The sequence below is a fragment of the Callorhinus ursinus genome, unplaced genomic scaffold, assembly GCF_003265705.2.
Source record: "Callorhinus ursinus isolate GAN/ISIS: 27379988/994484 unplaced genomic scaffold, GSC_fseal_2.0 scaffold51, whole genome shotgun sequence".
In the NCBI taxonomy this organism is placed as follows: Eukaryota; Metazoa; Chordata; class Mammalia; order Carnivora; family Otariidae; genus Callorhinus; species Callorhinus ursinus.
Genome location: NW_027397113.1, coordinates 9,396,408 through 9,419,554, shown reverse-complemented (window position 1 = coordinate 9,419,554; position 23,147 = coordinate 9,396,408). Strand labels below are relative to the sequence as shown.

General features: G+C 52.1%; 1 protein-coding gene across 1 annotated transcript; it reads left to right on the top strand.

Annotated features, from left to right (window-relative positions):
* The first annotated feature begins 8 nt into the window (after nucleotides 1–8).
* Nucleotides 9–20,360, top strand: MS4A15 (membrane spanning 4-domains A15). The gene is made up of 7 exons (XM_025879367.2): nucleotides 9–62; nucleotides 12,243–12,481; nucleotides 14,911–15,033; nucleotides 16,089–16,145; nucleotides 17,901–17,993; nucleotides 18,312–18,425; nucleotides 19,358–20,360. Exons 2-7 carry the CDS (start codon nucleotides 12,257–12,259, stop codon nucleotides 19,472–19,474), a joined length of 729 nt encoding a protein of 242 aa, XP_025735152.1. The 5' UTR covers nucleotides 9–62; nucleotides 12,243–12,256; the 3' UTR covers nucleotides 19,475–20,360.
* The last annotated feature ends 2,787 nt before the right edge of the window (nucleotides 20,361–23,147 follow it).

Sequence of the window (23,147 nt, the reverse complement as noted above, 5' to 3'; positions counted from 1 at the left end):
CAGGAGAGGCAGCTGCGGGCGAGCAGAGTGCGCGGCGCGGGCACAGCGGCGGAGGCAGCCCGGTGAGTACCCACCGCCCTTCCAGGTCGCTGGGGCACGCTGGGAAAGGGGGCAGGGGCATTGGATCCAGCAGGGCTGGAGACCACTGGGCCAGGAATGCTGTGACCCGGGGGTCTTAGCCCGCCTGGCACTAGGGGTGGGGAGGACAGCTCCCAGGGCCTCCCACTGAGAGGCACCTGCCGGCTCAGGACCCACCACTGGTGGGGGAAGGAGGGGCGTCTGTCTCCTCTCCTCAAAGCCAGTCTGCGATGACTCAGGTACCCCCTAGAGGCCCTAGGGCCCTTTGCGGAGGATATCATCCTCCCAGGGAAATGGAGTCTTCCTTTCTGACCCCACGTGGGGCAGAGGAAGGTGATTCCAACCCAGATGTAGGCACCCTATCCTTTTGCTTCTCCAAGGGAAAGAGACAGGCATGCGGGGTACTGAGCCGGAAGGGGGCTGAGGGACAAACGTTGTCCGGGTCCCCATTCATAGATGAGGAAAGGGAGGCCCAGCAAGGGGAAGGGGCTGCCCCGGCTCGCGGACCCTCAGGGAGGTGTGGGCAGCTGAGCAGAGTGGAACACTGCGGAGGGCGTGGGGCAGTCAGGAAGGTGTAGGGAGCAGGGAGGGGGGGCCTGCCCCCCTCCATCATGTGTTGTGCATCTGCCGGCATCCTTTGCTGGCCAGGGCGGGCAGGTCTGAGCTGCCCTGGAGGGCTGGGATTGGAGGAGCCTGGACGGCCCCCTGGCAGCCCAATGTCACAGGGTGAGACTTAGAAGGAGCACATTCCTGCCTGGTCAACAGTGGCCAGGTCAGGAAGCATGGCTGGTAGACAGGGGAAGTGGATGGGGCATCCCTGAAAGCCTACAGCACCTCACTTGCCACCAACTGCAGAGCCACCCATTTGACGGATGGGGAAACTGAGACCCAGAGAAGTTAAACAACTTGCCCCCAAGGTCATGCAGCAGATTAAGCTCATAGAGTGGTTGGATGCATTCTCCCCAGGCTAACTCTGACACCTATGATCTTAACCACTAAGCAAAGCTGCCTCCTCCCAGTTGTGCAGGAGCCTCCCACCCCCACCCCCGATGTGATCCTGCACATTTTATCCTTAGAGCCTCTCTCCTCCAGCTGGTAACACCTCCCCACGCCGTTCCAACTGTGAATGAGCAAAACTGCTTCCGGCTCCTTGTGAATTAAGAGGACGCCCTGAGATGCTCACAGGACAAGCCTGGGGGGCTCAGCCCAGCATGAGGTCCATGAGAGAGTGCAATCGAAGACCGGGGGACCTCGGGTCAGCCCAGGGAAGCCAGTGCAGTCAGTGCCCTGGGGCTCGCTGAGGCCGTCTGGGAATCGGGGCAGTCCCACGGCTTTCCTGGCTGCTCTCAGGTGAGATGAGCAGCCCCAATTTGCTCACCCGAGTGGCCAATCCTGTGTCATGTCACTAGATTTCGGGACATTGGTCCTCAGACCAGCACGTGGCAGGGAACAAGGGGACTTGGTAGGCCTCCCCTGCTTGTCCCACCAGCTTCCCCTCCTCCAGCCTCCCCCCAGCTGGGTAACTGTGGTTTCTGGTTAATGGGAAGGAGATGGGCCAGGAAGACAGGCACCTGAACGCCGCTCCAGTAAGCTGGCTTCACCCTCCTTGAGGCTGCCAATGTTCAGACCCACTCTCTGCAGAGGGGTTTTGCCAGATCTGTGGAGACACCCCCATCTCCTGGGAAACCCCCACAACTCCAGCCTTGGGTCCAAAATGCAGGGGATGCCTAACAGTCTCTCCAAGCCTCCCTAAAGCCAGCTCTCCATCTTGTCTCGCAAATAGCAATGTGCCACCTCCCTTACACACACAGTGCCCAGATCACTCTAAATGTCCTCTCCCAAATCCTCTCTCAATCTCTACTCCCAACCCTGCAGATGAGTGATGTTAAGCATCTTCTCATATGTCTGTTAGCCATCTCTATGTCTTCTCTGGAGAAATGTCTATTCATGTCTTCTGCCCATTTCTTAACTGGATTATTTCTTTTTTAGGTGTTGAGTTTGATAAGTTCTTTATAGATTTTGGACACTAACCCTTTATCAGATATGTTGTTTGCAAATATCTTCTCCTATTCCATAGGCTGCCTTTTAGTCTTGTTGATTGTTTCCTTTGCTGTGCAGAAGCTTTTTATCTTGATGAAGTCCAAATAGTTCATTTTGCTTTTGTTTCTCTTGCCTCTGGCAACGTGTCTAAAAAGAAGTTGCTGCTGCCAGGGTCAAAGGGGTTTCTGTCTGTGTTCTCGCCTAGGATTTTGATGGTTTGATATCTCACATTTAGGTCGTTCATCCATTTTGAATTTATTTGTGTGTGTGGTGTAAGAAAGTGGTCCAGTTTCATTCTTCTGCATGTGGCTGTCCAATTTTCCCAACACCATTTGTTGAAGAGACTGTCTTTTCCCACTGGACATTCTTTCCTGCTCTGTCGAAGATGAGTTGACCATAGAGTTGAGGGTCCATTTCTGGGCTCTCGATTCTGTTCCATTGATCTATGTGTCTGTTTTTGTGCCAGTACCATACTGTCTTGATGACAGCTTTGTAATAGAGCTGGAAGTCCGGAATTGTGATATCTCCAGCTTTGTTGTTCTTTTTCCAAATTGCTTTGGCTATTTGGGGTCTTTTGTGGTTCTGTACACATTTTAGGATTCCACACTGCTACTTCGGACCCTCACTTTACTGGTCTGCAAAATGGGCTGAATAACACCTACCTCACAGGGCTGTTATTAGGGTCCATGGTTCCTATACAGATGACAGTTCTTTACAAACTGTAAAGGGTTGTGCATATGAGGAGTCAGCACCACCCCTGCTCAGTCAGCCATTCATAACATGCCTCTCGTTGGTGTCTGCAGCCTTCTGCGTCTGTCACAGGCAGCTATTCCGCTGGTGGGTGCCCTGTAAACTCTTGGAGGCAGGGGGCCATGACTCCCCCTCTTTTCCACCTGCCTGACCCTGGCTCACATGCGTTAGTGTTTAGGGTGAGCTGGCTGATTGGTTGGTAAGGAAAAAAAGAGTTCTTCTAAGTGTCACAGAGCCGGCAGCATGGGCCAGATGGCCCCCAGAATGTGACAGAGGGGTGGTCCCCGTCCCGAGGGTGCTGAGGTGCTGTCTTGCCTGCAGGGGTGTGTGGAGAGGGGAGATTGTGAGTCTCAGGAACTATGTCACACTTCCATGCTCGGGGCTGCTACCCAGCCCGCCTTAGCAGCAGAGAGCCTATTTTTATAGGTGTTTTCTCTTCTCGGGAGGAGGGCGAGGTCTTGGCGTCCAAGTGTTCTCACCTCCTGCCCAGGAGAGATGTTGCTAATTCCAACTGCTCCCTTCCAGGGCCGCTCTGCACCCAGGACGGACCCCAGGGAAGGCTCAGCAACTCGCCACAACCCGCCCCGGGTGTCGGGCAGTTTTCAGCCATCCCCTGCGAACTGACAACTCTACAGGCAAAGCAGTGAGGTTTTCACCAAGTTGCACTGGTTGCATTGAAATCCTTTGTCCTTTTACTCTAAAATGTTGTGCCTCTTTCCTCTCAGTTGTTACATATGCTTTCTGGATGCCAGTGAGGACACAGGAGATCTCTTTAAATGAACCTCCTTGAGGAGGTGGAAAGTCAGCAGAATGGTTCACTTGTTTGATTCTAAGATGCTGTTCTGTGGACTCTGAGCGTTTCAGCATCCTTAGTCCCAGGAGTGGGGCACAAGTGCCGGCCCCTGCCCTCCAGCGAAGGCAGGGTTCAAACCCAGGAGTGAGTGAGGTCCTTAAAGTCAGCAGGAGTCCAGGACCCAGCCCAGTTCTTCCACTGAGGTGCTGTGTGACTGTGGGAGACACTCTCACCCTCTCTGAAGCTCCATTTCCTCATCTGTAAGTACAGCTAATAGCCCAGGACTGTGTCTCCCTTCGAGCAAGAAGAGAGCTCCGTGTGCGGGGTTCACACCCCACTCGGCAAGGACCTGTAGGCCAGGGATTTCTCCTCCGCCCAGACTCCCCATCTTCCTGCTGTCTCACTCCCTCTCCCTCTCCCATTTCCTTGGGCTCTCAGACCAGGCCGTCATTGGCAGCGTCCTCAGTGTCCGCTTCCCAAATGTGTCTGGCAGGGCGGGGGAGGCCGAAGTGTGGAGAAGAGAAGGAGACCGAAGCGAAGAAAAAGAACAGCAACTGGTCTGGGGTGAGGGAGGTGACAGCAGAGAAGCAGCCCCTCTGAGGAGCCCTGTCTTAGGTCCATGTCCTCCTTGGGAACGTCCCTGAGTTCTGCAGTCGGGGTGGAATCCGTTCCCCCTCGCTCCACAGACTCTCCCAGCACTGGCTGACCCTGCTCCCCCTTGCTAGGTGTGGGGAGGGCAGGACATCGGTCCTAATTCACCTCGGTATTCTCAGCTCCTATACTTGGTGCTCATCGTAGATGCTCAAGAATCGTCTGTTGAACTGAATGGCAAACTACTCTTTTTTTTAATTTTTTATTGTTATGTTAATCACCATATATTACATCATTAGTTTTTGATGCAGTGTTCCATGATTCATTGTTTGTTCATAACACCCAGTGCTCCATGCAAAACGTGCCCTCCTCAATACCCATCACCAGGCTAACCCATCCCCCCCACCCCCCACCACTCCAGCAACCCTCAGTTTGTTCCTGAGATTAAGAATTCCTCATATCAGTGAGGTCATGTGATACATGTCTTTCTCTGATTGACTTATTTCACTCAGCATAACACCCTCCAGTTCCATCCACGTCGTTGCAAATGGCAAGATCTCATTCCTTTTGATGGCTGCATAATATTCCATTGTGTATATATACCACCTCTTCTTTATCCATTCATCTGTTGATGGGCATCTTGGCTCTTTCCACAGTTTGGCTATTGTGGACATTGCTGCTATAAACATCGGGGTACACGTACACCTTCGGGTCCCTACATTTGTATCTTTGTGGTAAATACCCAGTAGTGCAATTGATGGATCGAACAGTAGCTCTAATTTCAACTGTTTGAGGAACCTCCATACTGTTTTCCAGAGTGGTTGCACCAGCTTGCATTCCCACCAACAGTGTAGGAGGGTTCCCCTTTCTCCACATCCCCACCAACATCTGTCGTTCCCTGACTTGTTAATTTTAGCCATTCTGACGGGTGTGAGGTGGTATCTCATTGAGGTTTTGATTTGGATTTCCCTGATGCCGAGTGATGTTGAGCACTTTTTCATGTGCCTGTTGGCCATTTGGATGTCTTCTTTGGAGAAATGTCTGTTCATGTCTTCTGCCCATTTCTTGATTGGATTATTTGTTCTTTGGGTGTTGAGTTTGATAAGCTCTTTATAGATTTTGGATACTAGCCCTTTATCTGATATGTCATTTGCAAATATCTTCTCCCATTCTGTCGGTTGTCTTTTGGTTTTGTGGAGTGTTTCTTTTGCTGTGCAAAAGCTTTTTATCTTGATGAAATCCCAATAGTTCATTTTTGCCCTGGCTTCCTGTGCCTTTGGCGATGTTTCTAGGAAGAAGTTGCTGCGGCTAAGGTCGAAAAGGTTGCTACCTGTGTTCTCCTTTAGGATTTTGATGGACTCCTGTCTCACGTTTAGGTCTTTCAACCATTTGGAGTCTATTTTTGTGTGTGGTGTAAGGAAATGGTCCAGTTTCATTCTTCTGCATGTGGCTGTCCAATTTTCCCAACACCATTTGTTGAAGAGACTGTCTTTTTTCCATTGGACATTCTTTCCTGCTTTGTCGAAGATGAGTTGACCATAGAGTTGAGGGTCCATTTCTGGGCTCTCGATTCTGTTCCATTGATCTATGTGTCTGTTTTTGTGCCAGTACCATACTGTTTTGATGATGACAGCTTTGTAATAGAGCTGGAAGTCCAGAATTGTGATGCCATCAGCTTTGCTTTCCTTTTTCAATATTCCTCTGGCTCCTTGAGGTCTCTTTTGGTTCCATACAAATTTTAGGATTATTTGTTCCATTTCATTGAAAAAGGTGGATGGTATCTTGATGGGGATTGCATTGAATGTGTAGATTGCTCTAGGTAGCCCTGACATCTTCACAATGTTTGTTCTTCCAATCCATGAACATGGGACGTTTTTCCATTTCTTTGTGTCTTCTTCAATTTCTTTCATGAGTATTTTATAGTTTTCTGAGTACAGATCCTTTGCCTCTTTGGTTAAATTTATTCCTAGGTATCTTATGGTTTTGGGTGCAATTGTAAATGGGATCGACTCCTTGATTTTTCTCTCTTCTGTCTTGTTGTTGGTGTATAGGAATGCCACTGATTTCTGTGCATTGATTTTATATCCTGCCCCTTGACTGAATTCCTGTATGAGTTCTAGCAATTTTGGAGTGGAGTCTTTTGGGTTTTCCACATACAGTATCATATCATCTGCAAAAAGTGAGAGTTTGACTTCCTCTTTGCCGATTTGGATGCCTTTGATTTCTTTTTGTTGTCTGATTGCTGTGGCTAGGACTTCTAATACTATGTTGAATAGCAGTGGTGAGAGTGGACATCCCTGCCACGTTCCTGACCTTAGGGGAAAAGCTCTCAGCCTTTCCCCATTGAGAATGATATTTGCTGTAGGTTTTTCATAGATGGCTTTTATGATATTGAGGTATGTACCCTCTATCCCTATACTCTGAAGAGTTTTGATCAAGAAAGGATGTTGTACTTTGTCAAATGCTTTTTCTGCATCTATTGAGAGGATCATATGATTCTTGTTCTTTCTTTTGTTAATGTATTGTATCACGTTGATTAATTTGCGGATGTTGAACCATCCTTGCAGCCCAGGGATAAATCCCACTTGGTCATGGTGAAAAATCCTTTTAATGTACTGTTGGATCCTATTGGCTAGTATTTTGGTGAGAATTTTTGCATCCATGTTCATCAAGGATATTGGTCTGTAATTCTCCTTTTTGTTGGGGTCTTTGTCTGGTTTTGGGATCAAGGTAATGCTGGCCTCATAAAATGAGTTTGGAAGTTTCCCTTCCATTTCTATTTTTTGGAACAGTTTCAGGAGAATAGGTATTAATTCTTCTTGAAATGTCTGATAGAATTCCCCTGGGAAGCCATCTGGCCCTGGGTTTTTGTTTTTTGGGAGATTTTTGATGACTGCTTTAATTTCCTTAAGTGGTTATAGGTCTGTTCAGGTTTTCTATTTCTTCCTGGTTCAATTTTGGTAGTTGATCCATCTCTAGGAATGCACCCATTTCTTCCAGGTTATCTAATTTGCTAGCATACAGTTGCTCATAATATGTTCTTATAATTGTTTGTATTTCTTTGGTGTTGGTTGTGATCTCTCCTCTTTCATTCATGATTTTGTTGATTTGGGTCGTTTCTCTTTTCTTTTGGATCAGTCTGGCCAGGGGTTTATCAATCTTGTTAATTCTTTCAAAGAACCAGCTCCTAGTTTCGTTGATCTGTTCTACTGTTCTTTTGGTTTCTAGTTCATTGATTTCTGCTCTTATCTTTATTATTTCTCTTCTCCTGCTGGGTTTAGGCTTTATTTGCTGTTCTTTCTCTAGCTCCTTTAGGTGTAGGGCTAGATTGTGTATTTGAGACCTTTCTTGTTTCTTGAGAAAGGCTTGTATTGCTATATACTTTCCTCTCAGGACCGCCTTTGCTGTATCCCAAAGATTTTGAACAGTTGTGTTTTCATTTTCATTGGTTTCCATGAATTTTTTTAATTCTTCTTTAATTTCTTGGTTGACCCATTCATTCTTTAGTAGGATGCTCTTTAGCCTCCATGTATTTGAGTTCTTTCCGACTTTCCTCTTGTGGTTGAGTTCTAGTTTCAAAGCATTGTGGTCTGAAAATATGCAGGGAATGATCCCAATCTTTTGGTACCGATTGAGACCTGATTTGTGACCTAGGATGTGATCAATTCTGGAGAATGTTCCATGGGCACTAGAGAAGAATGTGTATTCCGTTGCTTTGGGATGGAATGTTCTGAATATGTCTGTGACGTCCATTTGGTCCAGTGTGTCATTTAAAGTCTTTATTTCCTTGTTGATCTTTTGCTTAGATGATCTGTCCATTTCAGTCAGGGGGGTGTTAAAGTCCCCCACTATTATTGTATTGTTGTCAATGTGTTTCTTTGCTTTTGTTATTAATTGCCTTATATAATTGGCTGCTCCCATGTTCGGGGCATAGATATTTACAATTGTTAGATCTTCTTGTTGGATAGACCCTTTAAGAAGGATATAGACACTATATCCTTCCTCAAGATGATCCTTCCTCATCTCTTATTACAGTCTTTATTTTAAAATCTAGTTTGTCTGATATAAGGATTGCCACCCCAGCTTTCTTTTGGTGTCCATTAGCATGGTAAATGGTTTTCCACCCCCTCACTTTCAATCTGGGGGTGTCTTTGGGTCTAAAATGAGTCTCTTGCAGACAGCATATGGATGGGTCTTGTTTTTTAATCCAATCTGATAGCCTGTGTCTTTTGATTGGGGCATTGAGCCCATTTACATTCAGGGTAACTATTGAAAGGTATGAATTTAGTGCCATTGCATTACCTGTAAGGTGACTGTTAACTGTCTGTTGTCTGTGTTCGTTTCTGCTCTTTGCTGCTTTTAGGTTCTCTCTTTGCTTAGAGGACCCCTCTCAATATTTCTTGGAGGGCTGGTTTCATGTTTGCAAATTCCTTTAGTTTTTGTTTGTTCTGGAAGCTTTTTATCTCTCCTTCTATTTTCAATGATAGCCTAGCTGGATATAGTATTCTTGGCTGCATATTTTTCTCGTTTAGTGCTCTGAAGATATCATGCCAGTCCTTTCTGGCCTGCCAGGTCTCTGTGGATAGGTCTGTTGCCAATCTAATGTTTCTACCATTGTAGGTTACATATCTCTTCTCCCGAGCTGCTTTCAGGATTTTCTCTTTGTCTCTGAGACTCGTAAGTTTTACTATTAGATGTCGGGGTGTTGACCTATTATTATTGATTTTGAGAGGGGTTCTCTGTGCCTCCTGGATTTTGATGCCTGTTTCCTTCCTCACATTAGGGAAGTTCTCTGCTCTAATTTGCTCCAATATACCTTCTGCCCCTCTCTCTCTCTCTTCTTCTTCTGGGATCCCAATTATTCTAATGTTGTTTCGTCTTATCGTATCACTTATCTCTCGAATTCTGCCCTCGTGATCCTGTAGTTGTTTCTCTCTCTTTTTCTCAGCCTCTTTATTTTCCATCATTTGGTCTTCTATTTCGCTGATTCTCTCTTCTGCCTCATTTATCCTAGCATTTAGTGCCCCCATTTTTGATTGCACCTCATCAATAGCCTTTTTGATTTCGATTTGGTTAGATTTTAGTTCTTTTATTTCTCCAGAAAGGGTTTCTCTAATAACTTCCACGCTTTTTTCAAGCCCAGCTAGTATCTTTAAAGTCATGATTCTGAACTCTAGGTCCGACATCGTACTAATGTCCGTATTGAGTAGGTCCCTGGCTGACGGTACTACCTCTTGTTCTTTTTGCTGAGGTGATTTCTTTCGTCTTGTCATTTTGTCCAGAGGAGAATAGATGAATGAGAGAACAAAATGCTAACAGGTTTACAACGTCCCCAGCAAATATACTGTATACAAATCAGAAAAGACCTGAAAGCAGGGGAAAAGAAAGGGAAAGAAAGAAAAAAGAAAGAGACAAAAAAAGATAAAAACAAAAACAAAACAATACAAAAAAAGCAGAATATGATCAAATATGATCAAGCTAGTGCATAGATCAGTGCCACACACTAGATTTTGGGCGTATTTTGGTCTGTTAGAAAAAAGTGCCTCCTAAAATTTTAAAGGAAGAAAGACATATATGTACAAAATAAGGGTTGATACAATGAAGGGATGGAAGATGACTGTAAAGATGAAAATTATAAAAGATTTTATAAAAGGACTTCCAGTAAGTGGTCGCTTCTCTGTTCAGAGAGTTGTTGCTACTCTCCTGTTCGATCTCCTGTTGAGTTCGTAGGTGTTCAGAATGGTTTTGATCCCTATTCAGCTGAATTCCTGAGACCAGACGAAATCTAGGTCTCCTACTCCTCCGCCATCTTGCTCCGCCCCCCATGGCAAACTACTCTTGCTCCTCCTATTAGCCTCTAGGTTCCTTGAGGACATGGACGCTGTGTCCAACCCCCATTTACATTCATTTTGGGAGAGTGTCCCGGTCAGGAGCAGCTGGGTTATGCTGCTGTCACAAACAGCTCCGTGACTTAACACAGTGAAGGTTTATCTGCTCGTGTCCATGCGCCCTGGGAGCTCTCCTCCCCATCGTCCTCACCCAGGGACCCAGGCGGATGGAGCAGCCTCCGTCCAGAACGCTGTGAGTCACTGTGACAAAGAGAAAACGAGCCCTGCGGTGTCTGGGTTCTCGGACAACTAAATGCCTCCACCCAGAAGCTGTGTATTTCCTTCCAATCCCATTTATTTAGCAAAAACAAGTCACGTGGCCACCTCAAACATTAAGGCACCCAGGATGAAGGAGCTGGAGCGATGGGCAAATAGCAGCCCCTGGGGCGGCAACAGGGGCACAGGCAGGCTTTGGAGATGGGCTAACTTGGACTTGAACCCTGGCTCCACCAACTCGCAGCTGAGTCACCCCCAGCAATCCCTCTGCTGCTCAGAGCCTCGCTCGTCTCATCCATAAAATAAGTAAATAAGTTTGCCAGTCCTGTTCCAAGCAGTTTTCATGTCTAGGAATAATCATTTCAGTGTGAGTTGCTAGGAAGGAGAGCCCTAGCAGAGTGGACACTTTATGGGGCAGTCCGAGCATAATCCAAGCGCAGACCCATCCTCCGCACTGCCTGTCGTCACTCCTCCCAGGCTGTGGGGGGCCAGGTTAGGAAGCCCTTCAAAATGACAGATGCCTTCTGTCACCCCCTAAACGCCAGCCGATTTCTACCCTGTGTTCCCACAGCTGAGTCCTCAGCTGTGCCTCCAGTCACGGAAAACTTGTGTAATAGCCTGTGGGTGCTCTTGGCTCTGTTTTCTTTGCAGCAAGTCCAACACTCTGTCCATCGATGTAGGTCAGACACTGCACACATAAGTGGCTCACGGGGCTCCCCAGAAGATACACGTGTTGCAAGCATCATCGCCCCAGAACAGGGGGGCTCGAATCCTCATCAGCTGAGAGCCTTTGCAGACCCACAGAGAATTTGCTGTGTGGTCTGCAAGCTGCTTCTCCCCGCCGAGAAGAGGGTGTGATAGCTGTCAGAGCACAGGGGAAAATGCACTGTTAAACAGCTAAAAAAATGAACTGTTCATCGTGACTGGTTTATACCTATTACTTTTTAAGAAAACATTTTAAGCAAGTAGCATTAGAACAAATCACACTCTAAAGGACGGTTTTTATCAAGTTTGTGTGCGTTATTTTTTATCTAATTCACGCCAAGCCCTATGAGATTGGTAGCAGTGTCATTATCCCCACTTCATAAGTAAGGAAACTGAGGCAAGGGGTGGTAGCTGTCTTGTCCCCTGTCTCGCGGTAGCAAGAGGGGCCAGGATTCAAATGCTGACTTCCATCTCCACAGCCTGCACTGAACCCATTAATGCCAATGGGAGGGCTGACTTTTTTAAGTTCATTGTGTCATCTGGAAGATTCATTCATCCCTTTTCTGTGTCCTAGTAAGCTCACCTTCTGACAGCTGGGTGCTTTTCCCCAAAGTGCTCGGGCCAGCCACACACAGTGCTCCCATAATCCATGCATTTCTCAGCTGCATTAATAGCAAGTGCTTGGGTGGCCAAAGAGAAAGCCTCCATGGCCAGAAGTGGCCCAGGGGCATCACTGACACATCTCCTCAGCCTGGTCTGAGGGACAGGAAATGGCACGTTGAGTCTCAACCTACGGGTAAAGAGAGTTGTGCTGCCTCGGCTCTGCCTCGCACTAGCTGTGTGTTCTTGGGCGAGTCACCTGCCGTCTCTGGAGAAAGGAGGAGGTTTAAGTACATGCTCCTCCTGAAGGTCCTTTCCATGTAATATAGCACAGAGATTAAGAGCAGGGCTTCTGGGGTCAGAGATGGGAACTCAGGCCTTGGCCTTGCCTCACCTAAGGCCCTTGATCTAGGACATCCTTCACTTCCCGGAGAGAAGCTCCCCCAACGACAATCAGAGATTGTGGTGCCATCCTCAAGGGCTGCAGGGAACAGGGCTACACAGGATTGTTGTTTATAAACTGAAAGGCCCCATGCAAATGTGTAAGCCGCAGAAGCAGCTTCTGAGCCTTTGTCTTCCAGTCCCTCCGAGCACCATGTCCGCAGCTCCCGCCAGCGACGGGGTGTTTGTCGTCCTCCCGCCCAGCAATGCCAGTGGCCTCCGCCCACCTCCGGCCATCCTGCCTACCTCCAGGTGCCAGCCCCCCGAGGTCCTGCAGTTCGAGGAGCCGCCGCTGGGGGCGCAGACGCCAAGGGCCACCCAGCCGCCCGACCTGCGGCCCATGGAGACATTCCTGACCGGAGAGCCCAAAGCTTTAGGGGTAAGAGGAGCCTCCCCAGACCACCTGACGCATGCGAGTGTGCAGAAGCGCTGGGCAGGGAGGGGTGCCCCAGCACGGGAGCATTCACGCACACCTCGGAGAGGGGCAGGCGGTCCCTAAATGCTTAGTGAGTCCTTGAGCATTCAGCTGTGTTACCATACAGGCCCATCCCCCGTGGGGCCCGTGGAGAGCACGCGGGCAAACAAAGGGTTGGGATGAGCCCAAACAGGGTAATGAGGTGGAACATGATGGATGTGGGAAGGACAACACTAGCAATGGTGGACAGGTCTCCGTGGGGAGGGGACATTTAGGCTAAAACCTGGATGCTGAAGCCAAGGGGTAGATGGAGAATAGGGGGAGGGCTCAGCAGCTGGAGGGACGGCTAGTGCAAAGGCCTTGAGGTGGGAGTGAGGGTGGCTTGTCCAAGGACGAGGTGGAAGGTTAACATGGCTGGAATGTAACCAGCAAAGGAAGGAGGGAGGTGAGATGAAGTTGGAGGGGTGGGCAGAGGCCAGCTCCTGTGGGTCCGTGGAAGATGTCCCATGAGGTCTTCGTCAATCTCAGATGGCTGAGATACTGGTTTCCGGGCGGGAAGAAAATATCAAGTAGACAGGTAGACAGACACATTCATCCTCATACATACATATATAGTGTCTTCAGTTTGTCCCTTGGCCCCCGTTCCTCCAAATGGAAGATGTAGACATAGCTGAGGCCGTGGTGATGGTGATGGTGATGAGAGGGGTGACAACAGCTGTCATCTGTTGGGAACCCCCGAGAGGGACATGCGCGGCGCCATGGAATGTGCACGCACTGGCTCCTTCCATCTCATCACCACCTTGTGAGACAGGGACCATGGTTCCCATTGGACAGATTAGGAAACAGAGGCTGGTCAGGCCCAAGGCCACACAGGTGCCAAGTGGCATCGTGTACCCCAGGAGGGCCTGACTGTACAGTTCCACTCTCACTCCCACTGCTTGCAGCATCCAGCTCTGGCTTGAACATGCTGGAATTCAAGATTCCATGCTAAAGGCTGCACCACGTCCATGGTGCATGAAAGGACTAGAGACAGTGAACAGAGATGCGGTCATCGGTCCCCATCAGAGCAGACCAGGGAACCCATGATCTCCAAAGGGATTTGACAAGACACATTTAAACTGCTGGAAAACACAGAAAGAGGAAACTATAAATAGGTGTTTGGGGGTGTCACCCGGTAGAGGAACAGCATCTCGAGAGATGGCTGGCCTGCCACTTCATCGCTGGGAAACCACGGGCAAGTTACTGAACATCTCTGCTTCAGTCTTGGCTTCCTGGTCTCCAAATCAGAATAATACCTACTTCATCATGTTAGGATTAAAGGAGGGACATGTTGCTCAGTGTAGACAGGCAGGCGGGCAGAGGCAGTCAGTGTTCTGTGAGCAGGGCCCACAGCAGTGGGGGTGTCCAGGAGCAGGAGAGGAGCCTGCAGAGGGGAGCAGTGCCGGTGGCTGGACAGGTGAAAGACGTGCAGCTCAAGAGAGAACGGGAGAGAAGATTCAAGGTGGCCATGCCCATAAATACCCAGTTTCTCGGCACTCATGTTAGAAAGACATGCATCTTCCACGTGACCCCAAGAAAACAATTCCAGCCATTTACGGTCACAACTGCCCGGACACGGGCCACCATGGCTTGAGCGGTGGTGAGCACCCCCCCGCTGAGGGGGCCTGTTAAGAAGTCAGGAGCTGGAAAGGGCTCCTGGGTTAGGCAGAGGTTGAATGTGGGGGCCTCTAATGTGCCCACGCGGTTCTAGAATTCAGTCATTACCAAAAACGTATGAAAAACATGTGGCAGAACTTACCAGAAGTACACATATCCAGAACTTACCAGAAGTACACATATCCCCTTCCTTGAGAAAACCGTCCTCCTTCTGGGAAAGGATCGGTGGGGTAAACCACCTCTAAAAGAAAATCCAGCCCAGATGCCAGCTCAGCAGGAGGCAGCACCAGCTCACAGCTGGCTGGCATGGATCAGTGATTGATGCTCAGCTAAGAAAGATGCTCAAGGGGACATTCAGTGCAGGCTTCAGGGGGCCGGGGGTGGGGGGAGGGTGGAATGTGAGGCATCCAGTGCAGGGACTGCTCTGTCATTGAAGTGACAGCTAAGAAAACCAGGTAGCATGGGTCCGAGCACAAAGCAGATGCAGACTCATAGAGACATGGAAATAGGGTGAAGGGAGCGTGGTCTCGCGGATGTGGGAGCTGGCTTTCCTTCTTAAAACAGTCTTTCAGGGTTGCTATGAGGATGTCTCCTCAAAAGAGCGGAATCGAAGTTTATTTCCGAGGGGCTGGGAGTTCGCGGGGGCGCGCAGGGCCCTGCCACCCTCTCCCTGCGGCCGGCAGGGGGCGGTGTGGAGCCGGCCCGCCAGCCTGGCTGAGCGGCGCGAGTTCCCGCAGACCGTCCAGATCCTCATCGGCCTCATCCACCTGGGCTTCGGCAGCGTGCTGCTCATGGTCCGCCGCGGCCACGTAGGGATGCTCTTCATCGAAGGCGGCGTCCCCTTCTGGGGAGGAGCCTGCGTGAGTGCCGGGGCCATCTGGGGCTCACCTCTCCCCTCTGCGCCCGCCCCCCTACATTCTTTTGGGCACAGTCACCCGAGCGAGGCAAGGGCCTGAGTCTAAATCTAACTCCTAATTGCAAACCCTAATCACAGACCTAAACCAGGCACCACTCCTGCCTAGGAAAATCTCCCAGCAAAGGGCCTGCCACAGAGAAGGCTCCCAAAAAGAATGGGATGCAGGGAATGAGGGCAGGGATAAAGGGCAGTAACCACCTGTATTACCTGGACACTAAATTCACCCTGCATCCAAACCGCAGCCTGCAGAAATCCTTCAGCTGCCCTTGTGGGTCCCAGCCCCCCCCAAGAACTCTGTCCACTTGGAGTCTGACCAGCTCTGAAGCCCCCCAGTCCATTCCTCTACCCATACCGCAGCCAGCCTAGTCAGCCCCCCCACCACCACCCCCTCCCGGCAGCAGAATCGGGGAGCACATGGTTAGTGGTAAATCTCCAACATCAAAGAGCACTTCAGGGTTCACACAGCCCCCCTCTGTCCCTGCGTCTCCCAGCTGGCCCGGGAGAGCAGAGGCTTGGGAGTGAGGCCGTGGGGTCTGAATCCCAGCCCCACTGCCACTGCGTGTCACCATGGAGTCCCTTAGGCAAGTTAGGCAATCTCCAGCCTCAGCTTATTCATCTAAAAAGCACAGTCCTGACCCTACCAACCCCAGAGTTTGAGGACATCAAAGCCTAATGCATGTGGGAGCTGGTTACCAACCCTTGATTCTGCAGCAAACGGTGACTAACACTTTGTAACAATTCCCCCTTTAGAGAGAGCCAGATTTGCGTGACATGTGAATGATGTCACTGAACACATGCACCTTGCCGGCTATGGCCCCAGTTCCCCAGGCGGACCCCCTGGTAACCAGGGGACACCCTTACAGAGAGATCCCAGGAGGCAGGGGAGGTGACAGCCAAGAGGCTGCTGCCCTCTCCCTGGTCCCGACAGAGCCCAGGCATGGCGTGGCCTGCCCAGTGTCCCTGCCAAAGCCCCACCAGGGTCCCCTCTTCCCCACACAGTTTGTCATCTCTGGGTCGCTCTCAGTAGCAGCCGAGAAGAGCCACACCAGCTGCCTGGTAAGTCGGAATGGGGGACTCGGGGCCACGACTAATTCCCCCCTACTCTGCCCCTCCCATCCATTCACTCATTCAACACACATTTCCTGGGGGCCTGCTGAGTGACAGGTGCCGGAGGACACCCAGACAGCCCCGACACGGGACAGGAGGAACCAAGATACACTTAGCAACACAGGGCAGAAAGTGAGGGTCCACAGACCAAGCGCTCACCGTCATTCAGAGAAAGGAGAGCTCAAAAAGGTCTCTTGGAAGAGGAGATGGCTAAGCTGCGCCTTGGATTTAGAAATACAGAGGGACAAGCACGAGAAGGCGGGGAGGGGTCATGAGCAGGGGTGCTGCGGAAACCCTGTGCGGCTCCATGTGACCAGGGCAGGGGTCTGCGAAGGCAAGGGGAGAGGTGCACTGGGTCCACGTGGTGGAGGCTCGGACCCCTCTGTGGGCAGTGGGAGGCAATGGGGGCTTTGAATGGGAGCGCATCCAGCACGCTCCAGGCTCAGGGAACACAGCAGTGAAGGTCAAGTTCCTGCCCTCCTGGAGCTTACACTCTGGTGTCTGGTAGGACACCCAAAACCAAGTAACAAAGTAGTTACAGAGCATGAAAAGTGCCACAAGGGAAGAGTCATTCTGCTCAGCAAGGACAGTTTGAGTTCCCGGGACAGGTGTCACTGAGCTCACTGTTCAGAGGGAGACAGTCACAGAAGAGCCTGGGGACCAGCCTCCCAGGCAGGAAGACAACATGGAGAAGAGCCTGGGCATGGGGACAGAAGAGCCAAGGCAGATTACAAGAGGTGACGGAGGCAGAGAGGCAGGACACAGCTCAAGAGTGGGAAGGGAGGGAGAGGAGTCAGGGCCTAGAGGGCACTTGGGGATTTATTTTAAGGGACACTATTTAAGGGAGACCACTGAGAAAGGAAGGTGGGATTCCTTGCCCTACTTGCATTGTTGGGAGCTCTCCAGTGCTGGGCCCTGGGTGGAAAATGGATCATAACCAGGATTGGACTCAGGGACCCCCAGGCCATAAAGTCCAGGAGTGCAGGGACCTGACTTGTCCCCAAGCTCACAGCACCTGGGACAATGCCTGGCCGCAGCAGCTACTCAATAGTACTCTGTTGCTCTGGTCTCCATGACTTCCTCAATGTCATTAAAAAAAGAAAGAGAAAAGAAAAGAAAAGAAAAACAAGTGTCAGGGATCTTTGAACTTGAGAAGTTCCTGCAGTCCCAGCCCCTCACGAGTGGTCTCCAATTTAAGGCCAGGGCTATTTAGCCACAGGTTCCCGCTACTGGATCAAAAGAGCATTAGGTTCTGGCGGTGATGGGAGGGTGAGCCCTGAGTGGTCGCCTGGACAACCCAGAGATCCCCTTGCCCTGAAGCCCTGGGCCTCCCCGTGAGGGTCTGTCCTGCCTTCACCTCAGGGCCCTCCGCACCTGCCTCTCGTTGTTCCCTGACCAGTGTCCCCCCCAGGGTCTGCAGCACCTTGCTCTGCCCATCTCCACCTGGAAGCTCACGGCAATGACCCCATCACCTCTCCCAGCTGGGCCTCAGTGTCCACAGCAGAAGGCCTCCCCGACTCCAGCCCCTGGGACAGCTGCACCTGCAGGGTGCTCGGCGCAGGGGGTGGGCGCAGTAAGGGTGGGCCAGGGGCCTGCGGCAGACCACGCCCAGAGAGGCCACGGAGGCGGTCTGCCTGACCTCAGCAGTCTCCCCCTGGTCTCTTCTCTCCGCTCCTTTCCCTCCTGTCTCTCGCCCTCCTGCAGGTGTGGAGCAGCCTGGGGACGAACCTTCTTAGTGCCATTGCAGCCTTTGCGGGGACAGCCATTCTGCTCATGGATTTTGGTGTCACTAACTGGGTGTGTTGTCAGACGCCCCCAGGAGTGGGAACACTCAGAGCATGTTAGAGCCACATCCAGGAGGTGGGGGGAGGCGGGAGCCCCAGGGCTTGCCAGTCCTGAGAGACCCCATGCGGATATTGGGCCCCTCACCTACTCCAAGAGCGGGCCTGGGGGTGGGGGGGCACGGAGGGCAGCCCAGTCGAGGGAAGGGGAGGGCACAGGACGGGCACTGCCACGTCTGGCTGTGTGACCTCGGGCCAGTTACTGTCCCTCGGCAGCCCTTTCCTCCTGGGCTCTGGAGTGCTGGGCTTGCCTTGACTGCGGGTGTGTCCCCAGGATGTGGGCAGGGGCTATCTGGCCGTGCTTACCATCTTCACCATCCTCGAGTTCTTCATCGCGGTAATTGCCACCCACTTTGGGTCCCAAGCCACCCGCGCTCAAGCCAACACGGTGAGTACGGCCCGCCCCCACCCCACGTCCACACGGAGGTCCCAACCGCGGCCTCCGAGGAAGGCTGTTGGCTGGAAGGCTCCTCTTCCGGCCTGTTGCTTCTTCCCTCGGGCTAGCAATTGCGAGGGACTGCGCTGCCATGCGCTCGCCACTCTCCTACATCGTACATCGGGGACTCCGTGAAGTCTTTGCGGAAGATGGAACTATTCTCCTCGCGGCCACAGGGGGGCGCCAGCACCAAGGGGCCAGCTGCTCTGTGAGCCTGGATGCAGAGCGTGGGGAGGCCGGGGCGCAGGGGACCCGGGGCGGTGCTGTACCCGGATGAGCGGGACCCTCCAGGAATTCACAGGCCTTGAAGCAGACAGGGGCAGCATTGAGGGCAGCACAACTCAGGGGGAAATTAGCTTAGTTTCCCCAAATCTGGAGGACAGTGAAGACAGAAAGGAGGCGGAGGAGGGCATTGGGGGAGAGTAAAGGCGGCCTCAGGCGGGAAATGCAGGCCGTAGGGTGTGGGTGCTGCTCGGGAGGTGGCTTTTTGCAAACTGGAGGTGAGGCCACTGAAAGGCTTTGTGCGGAGGAGTGCGTGCTCCCAGGGAGCGAAACCAATCCGGAGGGGTCGCCTTAATCCTTGAACCCCCGAGAGGGAGCCGGGGCAGGGGCAGCCCAAGGAGAAAGAACGCCAGACCTTTAGCTCCTAGGGAAATGCGACTTCTCTCTGTTTTGTTCACTGCTGGACTCGCAACGCCTGGGTCATAGTTGGCCCCCCGTAAATATTTTTGAAATATTCGTCGAACAGATGAGTCGGCCAATTCACTGACGGAATTCATTACGAGGGCGCTGTTCTCAGAATGCCCACAGGGGGGCACTGTTGCAACACCGCCCGGAGGCGCCGGCGCCCTCCACGACTGTCGAGGGTTCTCTTTTCTTTCCAGCCTGTGATTTTCCTGCCCAACGCCTTCAGCACGGACTTCAACATCCCCAGCCCCGCAGCCTCTCCGCCCCCCGCCTATGACAATGTGGCATATATGCCCAAGGAGTCATCCGAGTAGAGGTCACTCCGCGGGCTTGGAAGCCAGGCTTTCCCCTGGGGGCCCAGCCTCTCCCCGCCCCCACCGCGTTAATCTGGGGGCAGCCCATCCCAACCCATCCTCACACATTGTGGCACCCAAGTGAAGCGTTCCCCGGGGACGTCTGTCCCACACATCTCCCTCGGTGGCTCCTTTCCTAAAAGAGCTAGTTGATGTCAAGGGTGTGTGTCCCTCAGCATCCTGGGCCCTGTCACCCTGCTGGGAATGTCCCCACGTGCCGCTCTGCATTTCTCTCTGCTCATGGGGAGGCAACTCTGGCCTCGTTGGCAGACAGGTTCAATGTCTGCCCTCAGGCCTTGGGAAGATCTTTAATCTCAGGAGCCCAGAATTCTCCAGAAAAGAGTACTGAGTCCAAGTGCTGAGGCCACACAGCTGGCCGTGGCCTGACCTCGGGTCTCCAGGCCCCAGGACCAGCTCTGTGCTTTGTCATCTGCTGCGTGCCATGGGCCTCGGTTTTCCTGGAAACTCAAGCACTAACTAGATGGCATTTAAGGCCCAGCTCCCCAGGACTCCCCGAAGTCCTGTTCTAAGTCAGGCGATACCCTCCCATGCCCCTGGAAAAGCTCATTTTCCCTAACTGTAAAATGGAGTCGGTATTGGCTCCAGCCCTGCCCACCTGCCAGGGTTGGGGAGGCTTCAGGGGACTGCTGAAGCCAGCCCGGGGCACCCCAGTCAGCATCCACAGGTGCACAGCCATGGTGGCCCCCTCCCCACCCTCCCCCCAGCCTGGGGAGCAGAGCTGCCCCTGCAGGTTACCCCTGCAGGCTGTGTCTGGGGCAAAGGAGACACCTCTACCCAGTGTCAGAGGTCCCGGTGGATGGTGGTCTCCTCCACACCACAGAGGGAAATAAACAGTGTGGCTTACAGTTTGAGCTGGTCTCATTGCAATGACTTTTTCTTTTTAATCTTGGGGGTTTCGAAGGCTTGTCCTCTATTTATCAGAAGACCTGGGTCCCGTTGTCACCGAAAGGGGGCATCTCTGGGAGCTGGGGTCTGTGTGGTGTGATCCTGGCACTTGGTCTCTCCGCACCTGAGCCTAAACAAGCAGGCATCCATAACCCCATTCTACAACTGAGGACACGGGAGCTTGAAGAAGTCAAATCAAGTGCCCAAGGCCACCAAGCTAATAAGAGGCTGGGATTTGAACTCAGCTCCAGCCAATGTCAGAGTCCCTGTCTCACCACACGGCTCCCCAGGTCCAAAACCAAGTGCTTTCCACCAACCCCTTCCCTTCCTTCCTCCTGCTTCTTCATCCCAAAGACTGGGATAGGGCTGCATTTCTCAGCACCCCCACTCCTTCATCCAACAAACTCCTGCACCTCCTTCAAAACCCTATTTTAATGTTGCCCTCTCTGTGAGGTCTTCCCAAGGGCAGGTGGTTGGCTAGTGCCATTCAGCCATCTGCCCCCTTTAAGGAAGCTCTGGTTCCCAGGCTGTGCGGGTGCAGAGTTGGAGTGGGGTTACAACCAGCTTCGACTCTCAAAAGCAATAGATGAGATTGGAGGACTCAGAGCTGACCGAGAGTTTTGCCCAATTAAATTTTGTGAGTGTGAAAATGCAGCGTGTTCCGGTCCCTCCCACCTTAAAAGGTCTGTCTTGACCCCGGAAAGCCCTTCCACCAGGGCTTACTTTTCTCTTCTTGATGGAGTTTGCTTCCTCCCCTCCAGCTCACTCTGCCAAAATCTCTCTCTCCAAGGCTGCTGCCCTTGACCTCATCGTCACCAAGATTAATGGGCTTTTAAAAAGCCTTGTATGAATAATAACAGCTCCATCAATCCCTCAAGTTCACCTACCCTGGACTTGTCTGTGCACTCCACGCTCTTCGGCAGGTGCTTATGGAGTGTCCGCTGGGTGTCCAGGCTCTGGGGACGCTGGCCGTGAGCCAAAGTCCCTGCTCTCATGGAGCTTACACTGGCCATCTGTCACCACCCTGACTGCTCCCAAATCTGCCTCCCCCCCCCCCCGCCCGATGTCTCCTGTGAGCCAGCTTCAGCATCCGTTCTCATGTCCCACTAAAAAGGAATCTACATCTTCTGCTCCAGCACAAGCCATTTTCCCTCCTATGTTCCCTGTGTCCGTCAGGGCCCAGGCAGAAGCTGAGGGCCACTCTTGGTCCCCCACCCTCAGCCTCACATATAATCACCCCCACCGGTTCTCCTTGCTCTTCTCAACTCAATCCACTCTCTCCAACCTCCTCCAGCACTTTTGGACCACTGTCATTTCTCACCTGTGTCGTGACATCAGCCTGCTGACTTAGCCTGTGTCCCCGTCTGTCAGCTGGCCCAGCCCATCTCTAGGCTAGACAACAGCCAGAGGGAATTATTGCAGGCATGGAAGTCATCGTGTCACTGCTCTGCCACTCGAGGCTCTCCTTTGCCCTGAGGCTAAAGTCCAGCGGTCCCGCAAAGTTGACAAAGCCCCGGAGACAGAGCCTGGTCGCGTCTCTTGTCTCCTCCCACCCTCCTGCTGCACTTGAACCGTGGCTGTCCTGAGCCTGGGGACTCCTCCCTGGAGTGCAGTCCCCTGGCTGCCCCCCATTCTCCTGTCTGTCCCACTGAATTCCCAGCCGCCTTCAGACCTCAGTGTAGATGCTGCTTCCTCCAGGAAGCCTTCCCTATCCTCACCCTTCTCTACCTCGTCTGGTGAGGTGGCCTCTGCTGGGCTGTGTCCCACACCCCCCTATCCAGGGTCATGTCTCTTCTCCGCCACACAGTTGCTTGCTTCCCTGACCATCTTCCTCACTGAACTCTCAGTTTCCTGTTGCTGTGGTAACAAATGACTACAAACTTAGTGTTTTCAACAACACGTTTATCACTTTACAGTTCTGGAGGTCAGAAGTCCTAAAATCAAGGTATTGGCAGGGCCGCGTTCCTGGTGGAAGCTCCGGGGGAGAAGCTGTTTCCTTGCTTTTCCCGCCTGAAGGGACTGCAGCATGCGTTGGCATGTGACCCTGTCCTCCCTCCTCCGAGCCAGCAGCCCCGCCCCTTCCGGTCACTCTCGCTGACTCTGCTGCCCCTGCCCCCCTCGGGGAGGGGCCCTGTGATTATACCGGGTAGGCCAGGGTAATAGCCCCCTCTTGGGGTCCTTCCCTGAATTGCACCTATCCAGTGCTTTGACTGTGGAAGGTTACAAGCCACAGGACAGTGCACATCGCTGGGGACCATTCTGCCAGTCACAGCATCTGAGCTCCTTCCTCAACGGCTGGGCAGTCCCTCCTCCAGCCCTGGACCTCCGCACATAGCGTTGGGCCTGGCTCATCCTAAGTGCTCAGGAAAGCTTCTGTGAATAAGGGAGTCCATTAATGAACAAGGGTGCATGGTGGTGTGCACACATGTGCGTGCGTGCGTGCGTGCGTGTGCGTGTGTGTGTGTTGTATGTTGTATGGGACTGAGTGGTGGAGCAGAAGCCTCTAACCCCGTGGAAAACCACAGCTTCTAGAAAAATGTTCATCCCACAATTAAGGAACTAAAGGGGTGGGTGATGAATAGGGCAAAGCACCTGCTGACAGGTGCACACACCGCGGGAGGTCACTGGGCACGAGCCAGCCTGGAGACTGCGGTGGGTGGGTGTGCCACCAGGAGAAGTGGGCCTTCCAGAACTGCTGATGGCCTGGCCTTACCGCTCATGGAAGGGC

Excerpts from the sequence above, each read along its gene's own strand:
- MS4A15 (XM_025879367.2), top strand. The coding sequence starts at position 12,257 with ATGTCCGCAGCTCCCGCCAGCGACGGGGTGTTTGTCGTCCTCCCGCCC. Across the intron at positions 12,482-14,910 it reads GAGAGCCCAAAGCTTTAGGG|ACCGTCCAGATCCTCATCGG; the intron begins GTAAGAGGAGCC and ends GAGTTCCCGCAG. Across the intron at positions 18,426-19,357 it reads CCCGCGCTCAAGCCAACACG|CCTGTGATTTTCCTGCCCAA; the intron begins GTGAGTACGGCC and ends TTTTCTTTCCAG.